Raw genomic sequence first — 13,660 nt, forward strand, 5'->3', positions numbered from 1 at the left:
TAATTTTTTGGTAGCTTGCTTTTAAATAAAAATATATTGTATATTAATATAGCAGCATGTTGGAATTATATTTTCAAGATTGTTAATGTAATAGGTTAAAAAGATTAAAATTTTGAATGATAAATAGTAAAATACTTTTGACTACTTTTATAGCAATAATAGGTAATATTTCGATTACACTCAATTTTTGTTTAAAATATTTCCGTTCAAAAACAAATAAAGTATTTACTTTATTTAAAAAGGCTCTAGTAGCTATTGTCTCGCTTATACTAACTACCGTTGGTGTGTAAATAAGTGCTCCAAACAATTATCTCCGTCCTTCCTGACATCACGAATTGAAAAAATGGACATAATAACAAATTATTTGATAATTATGTATATTAATTATATCAATTCAGATAGTTTCCTGAGCTTCCTACTTGCAAGAACCCAAGGTTTTTGATAATGTTTCGACAGAATCCTCTCTGGCATTTCCAGGATATAGTTATATTATTTTTAATTGCATATATTAATATTCAATTCGTATTTAACAAATGCTCTTAGTAGTTTATTTTTTAGTTATTAGTACATTGCTTTTTTACAATTTTATTTTCGATTTTTATAATATTGTGATCCTTTTCTCTGTGTGTACGTGTTTTTTTATATCATTTTTTTAAATCAAGTGAAGGTATCTAAAGAGTTCAAAATCGAGGAACAGAACTTTTTCCATGTCATTTTATTAAATTAACATTTATTTATTTGTCTGTTTATTATAATTTAACTATTTATTATATCAGTTTTATGTTACTTTTATTTGACTACACTTGAAATACGTAACATACAGTGGCTCTTTGCTACGTTTAAACATGGCCAAATACTGCGCAGAATCATTAACACGTTATTGTTTTTGGTCAACAGTGAGCAAACTTTTAACACACCTTTCTCATAGTCAAATGCTCATGCAATATAAAACCAACACGTTCTTTTGATATATTTACGATGTTATCTAACTCACGCAACTTCACTATTCGATCATTCAAAACGATTTTGTGGATTTTTTTGATGTTGTTGTTGTTGTGTTACCGGTGTTACCACTTTATTTGGACGGCCACTGCGTGCTGCGTCATCGGTGTCACTGCGACCACGTGTGAAGTCAGCAAATCAATGTTTTGAGAGTTGTTGTTTTTGGTGGAGCCTCGGTTGAACTTTTTTTCCCATCAAGAAGCACTATAAAATTAAAACGCGAAATTGATTTTAATCCATTGCTTTGAAAATAACAAAAGAAGTGTCACTTAGGAAAATAAATCACAGACTTATGAGTAGAATATCATCATGTTTTTTTAAATTAATCTCTTGGAACATCAACAAACTCTCTGTGGGCAATAAGTATTATTGTTTGATGTCCGTTATATAATATAACCATCTTGGCATGTAGAAGTTCACGTCAGTAAGTAATCTGCTGTACAACTTATAATCTAAATCTTATTCTAGATACTATTCTAACTTATTTTAGTCCATCCTAACTCATTCTAGTGATTATTCTAACTTATTCTAGAAATTATTAAATTTCACTCTATGTGTTAACCAGTTCGTATGGTAGTTTGCGTTTGAGCCTATGCATTTCACTGTCATCGCGCACATTTAACTGTTTGGCGACTACATTAATATGCACTAATAGTCTTTCAGAGTACTTCGAATCACACTCATTATAGCTTCTATGTGGATATCGCGTTGAATTAGTTTCTTGGACACGTAATATGGGGCATCGACGATGACTCGCAATACTTTATTCTGGAACCTCTGGAGGATATCTATGTTAGATTTGCTAGTAGTACTCCACAGTTTAATACCATAGGTCCAGATAGGCTTAAGTATTGACTTAAACAGCAAAACCTTGTTACCTAATGGTAATTTAGATTTACGCCCTATCAGCCACTACATTTGGTTTAGTTTAAGCCCAAGCTCTTTTGCGTTTTGTCACTATATGTTTTTTCCAAGTCAGACGTCGATCGAAATATATTCCCAGATATTTAACTCTGTCTGCTTGCGGAAGTTCATGATTATTCAATTTTATTGAGGGACATGTTCTTCTGCAAAGGGTGAATGTCATATGGGTAGATTTTGTCTCATTTGCTTTGATACGCCACGTTTTCAACCACAGTTCGACTTTGTTAAGATGAAGTTGGAGATTTTTGTGGCTGATATTGGGTTGTCGTGTGATAATAAAGCCGTTGTATCGTCAGCATATGTTACAACAGTAGTGTTTTCTGAGGTCCGTAGTTCAGCTGTATACATAAGATATAACAATGGGCCGGGAACACTGCCCTGCGGAACACCCGAATATATGGGCTGTAGGTCAGTGTATTTGTCACCCTATTTGACAATAAAATGTCTGTCTGTGAGGTACGATTTCAGCAATTGAAAGTGCGTATGGGGCAAAAGCTTTTTCAATTTAACGTGCAGTCCAGTGTGCCACCCCTTGTCGAAGGCCTGAGAAATATCAAGAAATGCATCGGAGCAATATTTTTTATCATTTAAGTTTTTGTTAATTTAGTAAACTACTCTTATGTATTTGTTCTGTTATTCCGTGTTTATTACGGAAGCCAAATTGATAGTCTGGAATAGCATTTCTCTCCTTTGCGATTAATTTTAGTCTCTTAATGTATAGTTTTTCGAAAAGTTTTGAGATGACAGGTTTTAGAATCATAATGATTTGAGCCACTTTCCAAATGCTAGGGAAATAATTAAATTATAATAAAATAATTAATTAAATAATAATAAAACTGAAAAAGCAGTAAATGCAATAAGACGAGCACCATCTATGGGCTGGAGACTTTTTAGCCCATGTGCTCTCATATATATAGTAGTAGTGTCGGGAACTATCGACTGAAATCGACTATCGACTTTTTAGTTATTAATACTTTTTACTGTTTCAATCATTTGTGTGGTATTAGTCCATTTCATAGAAAATTTCCAATCATTTTTACGGATCCACAAAATATTCAAATATAAAAGTAATTCTACGTTATTTAAATAGTGTTCTAGTAATTACTATTTTCAGTCGCTAGTTTTTTGACTATCGACTGTTTCGCCTGTTTTCAGTCGATAGTTCCCAACGCTAATATTTAGTTTCTTTAATTTATTGTCCATAACTACATCGTACTATTCCAATTCAATTCTTATAGGTGTTTCTCTTTCTTGTACCTCTTTCCTTGAGGCCTTCTTTCTCTTTCTAATATTTCTATTCCTTATTTCTCCTAGAAAATTAGAAAACCAAAGAAAGCCTCAAAGGTCTCTAGCGAATTTATAATCATAATTTCGGTTAAATTAACAAATTATAAATAAACATAAAACTGCTTCTTATCATTGTTTAAACTCCATAAGATAAAAATTCAATTACTCCATGCTGTGAGAAACTGGCCCGTAAATCTTCCGGTTTCGAAAACAATGATTTAGAGCATGAAAATTAGATCGCAGCCACTAAAATAACGAACATTTTGATGGAAACCCCGGAAAACGGTCGCAAACTCGATAAAAAGCCACTTCCCCGGTTTGTTTATCTGCTATTTCCCAACTAACCGAACTAACTCGGAAAATATAATCCCCCACAAAGTTGAGACATGTAGCTGAAAAGTAATAAAACATAGAGGGTGGCCCGTAAAAATAAGTATAGGTTAAATAAAACGGTTCTATTTTGAGGTTTTATCGGTCGCCGTTATCTACGGAAGTTGCGAAAAATGTTATTTGAAAACTGTGATATATCTTTTTGCTGTCGTTTTGTGTTCGGTGAAGGATGAAGGCTCCTTTAACATCCTCACTGACCTCACGTTATTTTTCCTTGCGAACTTGGTAGGCCATATTTCAGTGTAGGTGGATTTCAGCTTTTATTTTCTCTGTTTACTATATAACATATGACGATTGTGAAATAATTTTGATGTATATTTATGTAAATTTAAGCTGTGGCGTAGATTTTTTTGTCTCATTTACGTAATGACGGTAGATTAAATTGGAAGCATCACGTTAGATGAAAATCAAAACACATTAGAACCAAAATAAAACAATTATACTGGTTAGTCGGAAGATATTCTTAACTTTATCTAAAATCAAAGAGGTTGATCTATAATACAATTATAAAGCCAATTTGGACATATGGGGTGCAAATATGGGGTTGCACTAAAAATTCAAATCAACTAGTCATACAACGCTGTCAAAACAAGGTTTGTCGATTGATTACCAATGCCTATCGCTATGTAACCAATGAAAAACTGCACGATGATCTGGAAATCAAATGGATTTGCGAAGTTATCCAAGATTTCGCCTTGAAACACGAAAGAAGATTACTAAATCATACTAATGTGGAAGCAATACAACTGCTGGACAGCGCGCAGGATATCAGGAGATTGAAGCGAACAAAACCATACGAACTTATATAAAGTGTATACATTTAGTGTAAACTATAGCTATAAGTTAATAATTAATAAATAATTATAATTTTATAATTGAGGAATACATATTAATGTATTTTCTCGCACTCGTCTTGCTTGTAAATAAAGATTGTAATAAGCGTATCTAATAAAGATGAAAAAAAAATACGTAAGTCGCAAATCGTTTGTGTACTAATTCTTACTGATCATAAGTGGTGTTCATCTGGTTTTGTTTTCTCCGATAACGTTCTCGTCGCCTCCCAGTTATTCTTAGACCAACGTCACGTTATTAAAAGCACTTACTGCTGATGGTATATATTATTTCTGGTATATCTATGACGGTCAAAAACTCAAATTCAAACCCTTCTATTTCTAAAAGGAGTTTTTGTGCTTTTTACTTAAAATTAATTCATATTGATTTTTTTTTGTTGTTAATTTTACCATTTTGCGTCATTCATCGTATTTTGAATGTTTGTTTTCGTCTGGAACATGTAATACACAGAAACACTTTGTTAGTTTTTTTACATTTCTTGGCCTTATATAGATCTCTTGGTCTTCAAAAAAATACGAATGCGTTAAAGAGACTTTATCCTCCGCATGAGGTTTGGCATTACTTCATTCATAAATTATAAAAAAAAAGTTATCGAAGAAACACACTGAACTGTAAAATGTTCCATCACAGCGAGAATGTTTTGAATCAAACAAGAGGTAACCTACTCTACAGTGAAAGAAGCTAAAGTGTAAGGCAAGGAAGTGTATTGGGTCCAATTCTTCTTGCTGTCGCAAATAATCGAAAGGAAGCATCCCAAACATTATAACAGGATAGTGACAATATAGATAGTTGGAACCAAAACTGGAAAATAAAAATTAATCAACGTATAGCACTCTGTACGTGTAGTTGGCCTGTAATCACACCGCACAAACACCAATAACAATAAATAATGTTATCCATATTTATATTCCATGACTCTTGATATAATACTTGGTTGGAAGGAACATGTAAAAGAGAAAAGGAAAGAACTCAACTAATGTAGTGGAAATATAGGAAAATGTATTGTTTAATTGAATCACAATCAGCAGTACATAATAAATTAGTGTTATTCAAGCACGCATTAAACCTGTTTAATATATTAACGACCTACGTAATTCAATTAATGAGATGTTTCGCGTAAAAGAAATGTAAATATAATACAAGGTTTTCCAGAAGAATGTCCCTCACTCCTACTCACTTCACTTAGACCTTCAGGTATCGACTGTCACTTAGGAAATCAAAATAATGGCAGAAAGACCTGAGGAGAAACTTCATTGCCACATTAATATCCAAGTATTATAACACTTGAATAACACGAGAACAGGACATATATCGAAAGAATCAAATTATTTGATCTTGTGTAGTAGTATTTATTAGAAACAACAGCAATGCTATAACATACACGTTTTATTAAACTAGACCCTCCTATTGTAAAAATCAGCTATGGATAGTAAAGACTTAATAGATAATTAAAAAATAATCTATTGTCTTCTCGACTCCAACATGACTCATGACTCCAACATTTAGACTCCATTTCTCCCTCTCGTTCTCAACCATGTTTCTCGTCTCTTTCTAATTTTTGTAATTCTTTTGACCGTACGTATGTAATTCGATTCCTCTTAAACGGTTGGGGCGATTTTAATGAAATTTTGGGTGTTTCTTTTACGTGGATTCGAGAATGGTTTAGATTCACTACCGGATCCGGTAGATGGCCCTGCGAAAGTTCCAGGATTTTTTTTATATTTCAATCATTTTTCGACTATAAAAATACATCATATATCAGCTGAGGTGATTTACTCCATCTAAAGAAAAAACATATATGTGTCAAACTGCCATTTAATTTAAAATATATACAGCAAACATAAAACTGCTTCTGATTATTTTCTAAACTCCTTTGATTATATTTAACTAGCGACCCGCCCCGGCTTCGCACGGGTGCAATGCTGATACTAAATTAAATACACTACAGAAAAAATATGAACGTTGTGTATAAAAACATAGCGGCCCGCTACGACTTTGCACGGGCATAAAATATATATGCCTATGTCACACAATGAAAACATGATTAAAATCGATCCAGTATTTTTGGTTCATTCATTACTGCCCTTGGCCTGCACGCATTAAATTTGGAGTAAAACAATTCCTCTTCCCCTATACTTACTATGAAGATTTCCTGCTATCTTTGGAATATCTAAATTCATACAATTTTTATTACATTACACATTTTTAAACGCAAATTTTAAATTTGTAATATCTCCGAAAATATTTGTTTAATTTACATGCTGTAAGGAACCATATTGATCTATATTAATTGCACACTGTATTTAAGGTACTTAATTCGATAAGGATTAATGCCGTATTGCTTAAAATAGCTTCGTAAATAAGCCATTTTCTCACGTAAAAAGTAAACAATAAAAATGGTTAATGTGGGTTATCCCTAAAAGATAAACATATACCATCGCGGACTTTTTTGTAGACCTTTTTATGGTGTACAATACTGTAGTACATTAATTTGATCTAACTCGTAGGGTTAGGCAGCGTTTTTGCTAATTGCTAAATAAGCCTAAAAAAATAGGTTAATTTACGACATCACGTTAGAAACCTCTAAAATTAGCAATGTTGCCTTAGTATATTATGCATGTATTATACATATAAACCTTCCTCTTGAATCACTCTATCTACTGAAAAAAACCGCATCAAAATCCGTTGCGTAGTTTTAAAGATTTAAGCGCACATAGGGATATAGGGACAGAAAAGGCGACTTTGTTTTATACTATGTAATGATGTATATAACCAAAACTGTGTCATCCTTCACTGAACATTGTTTTATGTCAATTTAATAACGAACTGCCATAGAAAGGATAATTGTGCAGATTTTAACATACAGGGGTGACGAACTCAGGGACGGAAAACTTCGACGGCATTAAGTTTTAATTAACACGTCGCGTCGGGGTGTGTCTTCAGTTATTTTGCCGGGTTCATCGATGAGACAGGCGTAAAATTGGATATTCCTATCGGATTTAAGCGCGATAAAATTAACAGCCTCCGGCTGCCGTGTATAAATAAAGCTATTCGGATTATCTCCGTTTATATTTTAAATACGAGTTCGACCGGCTTATTACTGGCGGACTTACCCCTGTATATACTCCGCAGGCGATGCTTCCTTTCCTTACCGAGCGCCAGCAACAGCAGGAGTGTAGAATGGTCATTGTTCGATTAAAAATCCCTTAACATTTCCACACGGGGGTCACCTAAAGAATAAAAACGGGCGGTTAGAATAATTTGGGACCTTTTTCTTGATAATATATTTACGCGGCGATTTCGGTAATGGTTGTCGGTAGAGTACCCTCATATATTAATGGGATTAACTAGCCTAAATAGCCATTAAAAAAAGGGGGAACGGCTTTAGGGATATCCGAAATTCGTTAAAATTTATTTGAACGTTTTATTTATGTTACATGTACATATTGTACATTTTGATATTTGTTTTTATATCCCAACTTATCGGGATTTATAAAATCAAATTGCAAATATGTTATATCATATATTCATTTTATCAATTAATTGAAAATAATTGTAACGCTAAATATGCAACGAGAAAAACAAAAAAAATATATAATAAAGAGGTTGTTATATGAAAACGGACTTATAATCTGTAATATATATGTGTGCATTCAGCCTGTATCAGAACAATTAGCGATAACAACATATGAATTGGTCTTTGTAAATAGTATGGTATTCTGCAGGAGACAAAAGGGTTTTACAGAATTATGGAATTCCCAACACTAAAAGAGAAAACACCCAAGTCCCGCCTTCAGTGGAGGACCCAACGATGAAGCTGAACCTATAAAAACTTCGACACAGATTTCGATGGTCTCTTTTTCTCCGGGCTCCCTCGAGTAGCTATGTCGTCAACTGTAAATTGTCAATCACTCGATTAAATCATAAATAATCCCGTCCTCATCCCCAACTCTCACATATATATGTTATATATGTATATATATATATATATATATATATATATATATATATATATACATATACATATATATAAAGACCCACAGCCATAAAGTATTTCTACTAGGAAATCTTCAAGCTTTGAAAAACATCGAGGAAATCACTCCATACTGGGTATACCATAAAAAATGGGTAAAAAGAGATAGCGGAGGAAGGTCTACTTCTCACGTACATATCCCTATACATTACTTTTCCCTATCCATAAGTCACTAGTACCGGCTTTAAATTTACGTTTTTTTTTGGTGATGTTTCTGGTGCTCTTTAAGATGCGTGTTCTAAGCAATATCATAACTTATATAGCTAAGTAAGTATTTCCTGATGGAAAAATTTCCTGTACCAAGTAACAACAAATATATAGAATTTAAAAATTAAATTAAATATTCAAAACGGTACCCCTTTTACTACTTAAGGTTTAACTGAACTGGACGGGCTCGATTTATTTCAGATTTCAGATTTCTACATTCTTGCTTTTTTTACAATCATGCTTGTAAACACAAGTAATATAAAGAAAACTCAATAGGGATTTCTGGAGAAAAGTTTCGTTACGTCGAGTATCTAAATGGGGTTAAAATTGCCCATTCAAATAATTTGATTGGTCAGTTTATATCTTCATTATAGGCACCTATAAGAAAGACATTTTCCTTACATTTTTTAAATTACGGCAAAAGATATATCTCTGCCTAGGGCAATAGAAAAAGTGTAAATGGCAGTCAACAAAATCTACAAATGGGCGAAAGATTGGAAAATTCAACTTAATAGCTCCAAATCTGTCCACATTAATTTTGCATTGCGGCGAAATAATAAAAACTTAATTATATTACTCAATGGATGCCCGATTCTTCAAGCAGAATCAGCTAAATACCTTGGAATACATCTTGACGGTAGATTAAATTGGAAACATCTCGTTAGACAAAAAGCAAAACACATTAGAACGAAAATAAAAGAACTATACTGGTTAGTGGGAAGATACAACTTAATCTAAAATCAAAGAGGTTGATCTATAATTACAATTATAAAGCCAATTTGGACCTATGGGGTGCAAATATGGGGTTGCACTAAAATTTCAAATTAACTAGTTATACAACGCTGTCAAGATAAGGTTCTTCGATTGATTACCATTGCCTATCGCTACGTAACCAACAAAGAACTGCGCTATGATCTGGAAATCAAATGGATTTGCGAAGTTATCCAAGATTTCGCCTTGAAACACGAAAGAATATTACTAAATCATACTAACGTGGAAGCAATACAACTGCTGGACAGCGCGCAGGATGTCGAGAGATTGAAGCGAACAAAACCATACGAACTTATATAAAGTGTATACATTTAGTGTAAACTATAGTTATAAGTTATTATAATTTTATTATTGAGGAATACATATTGATGTGTTTTCTCGCTCTCGTCTTGATTGTTAATTAATCCAAGTACATAGGAAAAGTAGTAATAAATGAATTGTAAATTAAGATTGTACTAAGCTATTAGATAAATAAAGATGTTGATGCTAGATAAAATGAAATCTACCGCTAAATGGTACAGAAGGGCCCCTTTTAACTTTTGTTGGTGACAAGAATCTTCAGTTTCAGATCTGATTACACTTTGTGACTCATCTAATTGCTTTGCTTCGCTGGAGATTGTGATTCTGGATCGTTTTGTTTTTATTAAAAATACCTAAAAATATATAATGGTACTATTTCCTGAAAATATATTACATATATTTTTTTAGTGATTAGTTTGACTGAAGACTTGACTGTTTAACTGTTTGACTGTTTAACTGTTTGACTGTTTAACTGAAGATTTAACACTGGTTTCAATTTGACATTAAAAAATATTCCCAATTTAATAAAAAAGACTTAAATCTTGCCCCAATAAATGAATACATCAATTTGATTATAAAACGTCATATTTTCTGGAAACAACGACGAAAACAAATTAAAAAATTAACAGGCTCAAAGAAAATTATCAACGCCCTTATATAATTAAGACGTACTTGTGTCCCTGCCCGAAAGGGGTTCTATAAAGGGGGTAGACATTTTTACCGTTTAATTATAAATTAATCAAGTCCTCGCTTTGTAGCACTAATAAATACGTTCCGGCCATTTTTGTCAGGGAAAAAACCCTATTTGATAAATTATTAAACTGGATGGTGTTATTACTGTTTCGGGATAAATTTGTAGGCAGGAGGGGACGGGAGGCGGCTGTTGGCGAGTCGAGTTGTTAACGCTGGATGATGGATCTCGCTAATTGATAAGATGATGATCAATTATATCGGTTGTGACTGACAATTTATCAGGATCATTATGTTCGTTTAAATATTACGAAATATCGGTAATTGTTAATTTTAAAATGAGAGCTCAGGAAGATTTAGTATCTACCAGTAATCCAATAATATAAAATAATATTTAGTAGAAAATTACAATATCGAGAAAGGATGGAAAACGATTTACATTGGAGATAGTTAAATTCGATGAAAGGAAAAGGAAATGCAGACAAATGGAAGAAATAAGGACCAACAACAAGAAAGGGAGAGTTCAAAGATGTTTGTTAATTTTGAAATAAAATTTAGTAGAAAACTACAATATCGAGAAAGGATGGAAAACGATTTACATTAGAAAGAGTTAAATTCGATGAAAGGAAAAGGAAATGCAGAAAAATGGAATAAATAAGGACCATCAAAAAGGAAGTGGGAGTTCAAAGATGTTTGTTAATTTTGGAACAAAATAACTCGCGAATGGTGAAGACCGTGCACCGTTGATGGATCTCGTTAATTGATAAGATGATGATCAATTATATCGGTTGTGACTGACAATTTATCAGGATCATTATGGTCGTTTAAATACTACGAAATGTCAGTAATTGTTAATTTTAAAATGAGAACTTAGGAAGATTTAGTATCTACCAGTAATCCAATAATATAAAATAAAATTTAGTAGAAAACTACAATATCGAGAAAGGATGGAAAACGATTTACATTGGAAAGAGTTAAATTCGATGAAAGGAAAAGGAAATGCAGACAAATGGAAGAAATAAGGACCAACAACAAGAAAGGGACAGTTCAAAGATGTTTGTTAATTTTGGAACAAAATAACTCGCGAATGGTGAAGACCGTGCACCGTTGATGGATCTCGTTAATTGATAAGATGATGATCAATTATATCGGTTGTGACTGACAATTTATCAGGATCATTATGTTCGTTTAAATATTACGAAATATCGGTAATTGTTAATTTTAAAATGAGAACTCAGGAAGATTTAGTATCTACCAGTAATCCAATAATATAAAATAAAATTTAGTAGAAAATTACATTATCGAGAAAGAATGGAAAACGATTTACATTGGAAAGAGTTAAATTCGATGAAAGAAAAAGGAAATGCAGAAAAATGGAAGAAATAAGGACCAACAACAAGAAAGGGACAGTTCAAAGTTGTTTGTTAATTTTGGAACAAAATAACTCGCGAATGGTGAAGACCGTGCACCGTTGATGGATCTCGCCAATTGATAAGATGATGATCAATTATATCGGTTGTGACTGACAATTTATCAGGATCATTATGTTCGTTTAAATATTACGAAATATCGGTAATTGTTAATTTTAAAATGAGAACTCAGGAAGATTTAGTATCTACCAGTAATCCAATAATATAAAATAATATTTAGTAGAAAATTACAATATCGAGAAAGGATGGAAAACGATTTACATTGGAAAGAGTTAAATTCGATGAAAGGAAAAGGAAATGCAGAAAAATGGAAGAAATAAGGACCAACAACAAGAAAGGGACAGTTCAAAGTTGTTTGTTAATTTTGGAACAAAATAACTCGCGAATGGTGAAGACCGTGCACCGTTGATGGATCTCGCCAATTGATAAGATGATGATCAATTATATCGGTTGTGACTGACAATTTATCAGGATCATTATGTTCGTTTAAATATTACGAAATATCGGTAATTGTTAATTTTAAAATGAGAACTCAGGAAGATTTAGTATCTACCAGTAATCCAATAATATAAAATAATATTTAGTAGAAAATTACAATATCGAGAAAGGATGGAAAACGATTTACATTGGAAAGAGGTAAATTCGATGAAAGGAAAAGGAAATGCAGACAAATGGAAGAAATAAGGACCAACAACAAGAAAGGGACAGTTCAAAGATGTTTGTTAATTTTGGAACAAAATAACTCGCGAATGATGAAGACCGTGCACCGTTGATGGATCTCGCCAATTGATAAGATGGTGACCAATTTTATCGGTTGTGACTGACAATTTATCACGATAATTATGTTCGTTTAAATATTACGGAATATCGGTAATTGTTAATTTTAAAATGAGAACTCAGGAAGATTTAGTATCTATCCATAACCCAATAATGTAAAATAATATTTAGTAGAAAATTACAATATAGAGAAAGGATGGAAAACGATTTACATTGGAAAGAGTTAAATTCGATGAAAGGAAAAGGAAATGCAGACAAATGGAAGAAATAAGGACCAACAACAAGGAAGTGGGAGTTCAAAGTTGTTTGTTAATTTTGGAACAAAATAACTCGCGAATGGTGAAGACCGTGCACCGTTGATGGATCTCGCCAATTGATAAGATGATGACCAATTTTATCGGTTGTGACTGACAATTATCAGGATCATTATGTTCGTTTAAATATTACGAAATATCGGTAATTGTTAATTTTAAAATGAGAACTCAGGAAGATTTAGTATTTACCCATAATGCAATAATATAAAATAATATTTAGTAGAAAATTACAATATCGAGAAAGGATGGAAAACAATTTACATTGAAGAAAGAGTTAAATTCAATGAAAGGAAGAGGAAATACAGAAAAATGAAAGAAATAAGGACCAACAAAAAGAAAGGGAGAGTTCAAAGGTGTTTGTTAATTTTGGAACAAAATAACTCGCGAATGCTATCAAGACCGTGCACCGTTGATGGATCTCGCCAATTGATAAGATGATGATCAATTATATCGGTTGTGACTGACAATTTATCAGGATCATTATGTTCATTTAAATATTACGAAATGTCGGTAATTGTTAATTTTAAAATGAGAACTCAGGAAGTTTTAGTATCTATCCATAACACAATAATGTAAAATAATATTTAGTAGAAAATTACAATATAGAGAAAGGATGGAAAACGATTTACATTGGAAAGAGTTAAATTCGATGAAAGGAAAAGGAAATGCAGACAAATGGAAGA

The 13,660-nt window shown here is 32.5% G+C and overlaps 1 protein-coding gene and 1 long non-coding RNA gene across 2 annotated transcripts in view; one reads left to right on the plus strand and one right to left on the minus strand.

Annotated features, from left to right (window-relative positions):
- Positions 1–13,660, plus strand: part of LOC143203564 (uncharacterized) — a 509,963-nt gene that overhangs the window by 239,069 nt on the left and 257,234 nt on the right. The window lies entirely within an intron of this gene.
- LOC143203562 (uncharacterized) overlaps positions 1–13,660 on the minus strand; it is a 275,686-nt gene that overhangs the window by 239,045 nt on the left and 22,981 nt on the right. The window contains exon 2 of the mRNA XM_076415769.1: positions 7,569–7,685. Coding sequence (XP_076271884.1) covers positions 7,569–7,643 — 75 coding nt within the window. The 5' untranslated portion in view covers positions 7,644–7,685. The remainder of the gene's footprint in view (positions 1–7,568; positions 7,686–13,660) is intronic.

Source organism: Rhynchophorus ferrugineus, unplaced genomic scaffold (genome assembly GCF_030347505.1).
Source record: "Rhynchophorus ferrugineus isolate W39M unplaced genomic scaffold, kcgeb_rfMv2 rfM10, whole genome shotgun sequence".
In the NCBI taxonomy this organism is placed as follows: Eukaryota; Metazoa; Arthropoda; class Insecta; order Coleoptera; family Curculionidae; genus Rhynchophorus; species Rhynchophorus ferrugineus.